Raw genomic sequence first — 6,000 nt, 5'->3', positions numbered from 1 at the left:
CTTACCTGTGCCTCGTGTGCATGCGACTCACTTAAATGTTACCCGGCGACTCTTGAAGATTTTTTACCGCAGTCTCTGATGATGATTGGCTTTTTTTGTAAAAACAAAAGTAGTTTTAAGTGCTTTTCCAGTTTTCGTGTTGGAGGATTTATCTTCTGATGTATGAAGACAGGACATTTTCAGCTGGCACACATGACCTCTCAGTCAAAATAGATAGATAACAGTTGAACAACATGACGCAGGTTGCCATTGTTTTGCAAACACACAGAATGGATGTGCCTTCATAAAGTCAACATGAAATGATTCCTCAAGACTCCAAACATTGGACTAAAATAGTTTTAAATGCAACCCAAAAAAAATAAAAAAATAAAAAATAATTCCCTCTGAGAGGCAGTTTGGACAGAACTTTGAAAATGTAATTATTTCACACTCAAGTTTTGATTAAAATATAACATTTGTTGTGCAGCTGCTTATAGTATAGCTGCAAAAGTTCAAATATTTCAGTACACTGAAAGTTGCAATCAGATCCAAAATTTTGCAAAGATTTTGCATATGTTTGTGATTGGAACATTATTTCTGTTTGTCAGTTTTTAGAGATAGTGAAAAGGCGACTTCAGAGACAACATCAGAGTTTCATTCACAGCACAAGCCATGTTTGATTCATGAGCAAATGACTCTTATAAAGTGGCTCTTTTGAAAGAGTCGGTCAAAAAGATCCACAAATCAGTCTTTAACTCGCTGCCTCACTGAACCATAAGTCATTTTTCCTTTATGTCCAATTCAAAGCGAACTAGGAACGTCTTCTAATTAAGATATACATTCACAACTGATTTTTTTATGCAACATAAGGTATTCTAAAAATTTACATTTTTAATAAAAATATTCTTTAACATAGTTTAGCATAGCAATTGTAGTGTCATAGTAATATTATATTTAGTCTGGGGACAAGCTTATATCAGGTGAAAAGGAAAATCAAACAGTTTGCTTTTATTAATTTAAGATTTGGATGTAAATTGGGTCAATTTTGATTTCATGTTGACTTTAATATTCTTCCATCCCTGATTCTGAACCAAAAAATACTGTTGTTATGATACATCAATGCTCCTGTTTCCTCATTATATAAAATTTGAAGGTCAGTTTGCACACATTTTGTGAAGAAGACAAAGAGTGAATTGTTGGCATTCTTAAAACTGACTTTATTTTTCTAAATCTTTAAATATCTCTTTGACTATTATCTTTATTGATGTAAACTACAGTATTTAAAAGGTGTGCTTTTTTTCTACAGCATGTTTCAAGCTGAGACTGCTGTTTTCGTTGAGAGGTCACATACACAATGATGCAGGCCAAAGGGCCTAAGACTCTATGGATGTGATTGGCTGAGCAATAACAGTCCTGGTAAGAGGAGCTGATGCGAGGCTGTGATGGAGATGAAGGAGCAAGCAAGCGAAAGTGAGAGACCCGGCGACGGGCGCTTCGGAGTAGGCAGAAGAGACAGGCACTAGGTGCTCTGAGAGAGACTTGAAGGGTTAAACTGTTCAACTGTGCCCAATGCACTCCAGTGGACTCCTTCAAATATGAAACACTTAGTTCTAGACCCAGAACGTCACAATTTCACAACATAAAGTGGATCCGAACGAAAGGCAACATTTACAGTAATATTCCCAGTGAGGCGGCAGATTGCTAGCATGACTTCGCTAAGCTGAATGAAATAAAACTGGAGATGAATGACTGGCTTGCATGAATCTGGAGGCTAAAGTACATGTTCTGTACTCTTGGATGTTCTGAAATGAGATGAATTTCTGGAAAAACTACACTATTATAGATGTTTCAGGATCTACTTCCGTTTCTACCTAACTGACAAAGGGATTAATAATTGCGACAGATGCGAAGGAAAACTTACTGTATACATTATATCATTACATCTGGATGTGTTTTGCATACATGGTAAAGAATTTTTCTTTTCTTTTTTCAATGTAACTATTTTTAAGGGCAGATCTGTTGTTTTCTCTGTTGGCTGAACTTCTTTAAAGCCCTTGTATGCTTTTTATATGAAAACCAAAAGCCCTTGGAGTTTATATTCATCAGTATGATATTGATAACATTAACTAAGCAACTAAATAACAGTATACATTTATATTTTGTAGTTAAGTATAGTTCAGTATAGCAGTGATGTAGCATTAATGGAGATAGAATGAGCAATATATATTTTCAAAGAGGTGTTGTATGCATGGTTATAAGCATAGGGTTGTTTGTTGTTTTGTTATTGTGTATAGACTTGAACCTGAAAATCCCATCAGCCCATTTTGAGGCTTGACTATTCATGATGTGTGAATGGTCCAAGTGCTCAGGGCAGTTCCTTTTGATTTCATAACATTCGGATTTTTATAAACTCTTGATGCACAGCTTTCGGTAAATGTACGAACAATATTTTCTCCAAAAACATTTTAACTATAGACGATTAAGAAATCTACATTTGGCAGCCGACTGCTTTTCTTTCGCTAACAGATAAAAAAAACAAAACTTCTACTTTATAATAATGACCACAATATCCATATTAATAAGCAAAAGGGCCTCCAGTAAACCTCTTATCAAGGATATCTCATTGTAAATCACATAAAATTGTAAATCATTAGGATCTCAATGAAAACAATGTAATACCAAAAAACTTTGGTTGGCTAAAAGATCATATTTAATAAACAAGCATTTTAACCCTGTTATAAAAGTTTATGCAGGGGGTTTTGCAATGGAAATAATGGGAGTAAACATTAAAAATAAATAACAGAACTGTGTGGATGGCATGCAGAGCCTGGCCAAGTAGCTTGAGGGCAGCGTGGAGGTGGGATGAGTGGGGTGATCAGCATGAGACAGTGGCGCTAGATGTGGGCTCAATTTCCGACCCAGAAGAAAAACCAACAATGTATACAATCTTGTGAGTGTGAGGCAGCACTCACCAGCTATGGGCTACTGAGTTGTGCATAAGGCGAGTATCGGGACAGCCTTTCGGTTCATCAGTCAGAAGCGTTACAATCCTCCCCCTCAGAGGGCTTCACAGTTTCGCTGGGCTACCACTTCAGGAACTGCAGTCGCAGAACAAATAACATTGAGGAGAGGACTAGCATTCTACTCAAGTAGCCCTTAGGGGGAGGGGTGTGTGTGTCAGGTGAAACGACAGAAACAGTGACTGAAAATTAAAGGATTAAAAGGAAGCACCAATGATCTAATAATTACCATCTACAGTCATGGCCAAAAGTTTTGGCAGTGACATACATTTTGTGTTTTGCAAAGTTTGCTGCTTCAGTATTTGTAGATTATCTTTCCACATGTTTCTATGCTATACTGAAAAACAATAAGCATAAAGTTTTTTAATGCTTTTATTGGCAAAAACAATATGAGTCAATATTTACAGTCAGTGTTGACCCTTGCTTTTCATAACCTCTGCAGTTCGCTCTGGCATGCCTCATATTAGCTTCTGGGCCAAATCCTCACTGATGGAGATCCATTCTTGCCGTATTAGTTCTCGGAGTTGATCACAATTTGTGGGCTTCTGCTTGTCCCTTGCCTTTTGAGGACTGACCACAGGTTCTCTATGGGATTGAGATCAGGGGAGTTGCCTGGCCATGGATCCAAAATTTCTATGTAATCATATTCTAGCCACTTCTTTATCACTCTTGCTTTGTGACATGGTGCTCCGTCATGCTGGAAAATTCACGGATCACCAAACTACTCATGGATCGTTGGAAAAAGGTTTTGATACCATTCTTGGCAGTGTTTTTGGACATGTTAATGAGAGAGCCCACTCCCTTGGTTGAAAGCAGCCCCACATTTTGATGGTCTCAGGATGGTTCACTGTTGGCACGTCAGAGGTCTCCTGGTAGCGTTCACCTTTTCATCTCCAAACAATTGATTTTCCAGATTTTTCATAAAAGTTGGAAGGAAGCTTCATCAGAGAAAATAACTTTGCACCAGTCTTCTGCTGTCTAATCCTTGTACTTCCTGCAGAATTTGAGTCTGTCCTTCAAGTTTTTCTTGGAGAGATGTGGCTTCCTTGCTGCCCTTTGTCCAAAAGTCTTGGCCTCACTGTGCATGTAGATGCTCTCACACCGACCTGCTGCCGTTCCTGAGCAAGCTCTTCACTGCTGGTGACACAATTCTCATGAGTAGACAGTCCTGGCGCTTGCTGGACACTGGTACGTCTTCACTTAAGTCGAACCTCTCTTCTTGAAGTTCTAGATGATCCAGGAAATGGTTCTTTTAGGTGTAATATTCTTTGTAGCAATTTCCTTGAATGTGAGGCCATTGTGATCCACAGTGATGAAGGCTGCACACATTTCTTTGGAGGTAACCATTGTTAACAAGAACACAATGATTGGAAGCGCTTCTTCCCTCCTTTTATAGCAATCAGTCTGCTCTTACAATATTATTAGTATGATAGTGATTTCACCTGACTAGTACTCACTCACACTTTCACATGTGCTGCTGATATGATTAGTCAATTAATGTTAGCTGATCATTTGGTGTCAGGATCAAAAAAGAGTTAAATACATTTTTTATTCTTATGAAGAGTACATTTTTTGGCCATTGAAGCTTTAAGTAATAATTTAAAATTGCTCTACACAATAATCTAGAAACAATGTGAATGAACACCTTTGCAAAACACAAAATTGATGTTGCTACCAAAACTTGCCATGACTGTATATTTATATATAATGTTATAGAAAGAGGGTTATAGCCCTGCAGGCCTCGAGTGAATTCTTCTTCCTGCTGGGGTCCAGCTCAAGTCTGTGGTTGTAACCGCTTGGCCGTGGCACTTCCTCTGTGCTTAAACTCTTTCAGACTGGAGTGGTCCTCCTGTTGGCCGCATCTTTGAAGTCCTTAGCGTTGGAGTTGTGAGCCTGCAAAAACTCCCTCTCGGAGTTCAGCAAGGCACCCATTGCCGCCTTGGAGGGATCCCTGGACAGGGTGTACATGGAGATGTCTGCTGCAGCGGGGCCCGTGTACCCGCTCTTGCCCATGGGCGAAGCGTCACGTGAGGCAGGCTCGCTGGAGCGGCAGCTGGAGCGCCGGCGGAATCGGTAGCGGTAGCTGGGGATGCGACTGAAGGCCGACTTCTTGATCAGCTCGGTGCGGGACTTGGCGCGCTGCTTCCGGTGTTTCTCAATGAACATGTGCACGGCGAGCACGCCCACCATCTCGGCCATTATGAAGGACAGTGCACCGAAGTAGAAGGACCAGCCGTATGAGTAACTCTTCTTCGAATCGCTCTGGCCAGGGTCGCCCGAATTGGCGGATATGTACACGATAATGCCGATGATGTTACTTAGGCCTGCGTGAGGAGTAACAGCAGAGGAGAGGGCAAGAGAGAAAAAAGAGAGAGAGAAAGTTATGGCTCAGCACGCAGCTGTGGCTCATCATTCCGTATCATTACACAAGAATGCATCACTTATCAGCCATGTGGAACACAGATAAAAAGAACAATTGAAACATTTTAATTTGCTTTTTATCATCGCAATTATATTTAAGGGTAAATAATTAGCAGGTTGCTGTCAAATATTTAGATTATAACCAATAGGACGAGGCGATTCCAAGGACTTTGTTGTGTACAAAGCAATGCTCTGTCATTGGCAGCGCGTTCGCTGCAATCATGAGGACTGATTCATCATAATTCAATTGTAACGGAGGGAGTTGGGCTCATTTGTGTGCTCATGAGGCCCTAATGGGGTCTTCTCTAAATATTTGACCAACATGCAGTTCTGTTTGAGGATCCCCCGTCTGTCACCCTTTCCCAGGCCAGAACTGCAGCAGTGGGTCAATATGCTGGCCTGCTGTTTGTTTACACTGCTCGAGCCGGCCCATCCATTTCCTTTGTCAATAACCAGAGTTAATCTGGCAAGTCAACACAGATCTGCGGAGTCTACGGGGAGGACGACATCCTAACCTTTCTGTGAACTAATCCATTCTAGACATGCTGTATTCTGAACCCAAATATATTCTGTCTTGTGG

General features: G+C 40.4%; 1 protein-coding gene across 1 annotated transcript in view; it reads right to left on the bottom strand.

Annotated features, from left to right (window-relative positions):
• Positions 1 to 1,011: 1,011 nt before the first annotated feature.
• The window catches only part of LOC113079849 (voltage-dependent calcium channel gamma-3 subunit-like), a 29,763-nt gene continuing 24,774 nt past the window's right edge, over positions 1,012 to 6,000 (bottom strand). Inside the window, exon 4 of the mRNA XM_026252073.1 lies at positions 1,012 to 5,323. Within this exon, the coding sequence (XP_026107858.1) occupies positions 4,830 to 5,323 (494 nt within the window). The 3' untranslated portion in view covers positions 1,012 to 4,829. The remainder of the gene's footprint in view (positions 5,324 to 6,000) is intronic.

Source organism: Carassius auratus, unplaced genomic scaffold, assembly GCF_003368295.1.
Source record: "Carassius auratus strain Wakin unplaced genomic scaffold, ASM336829v1 scaf_tig00029486, whole genome shotgun sequence".
NCBI lineage: Eukaryota > Metazoa > Chordata > Actinopteri > Cypriniformes > Cyprinidae > Carassius > Carassius auratus.
This window is presented reverse-complemented; position numbering and strand designations above follow the sequence as displayed.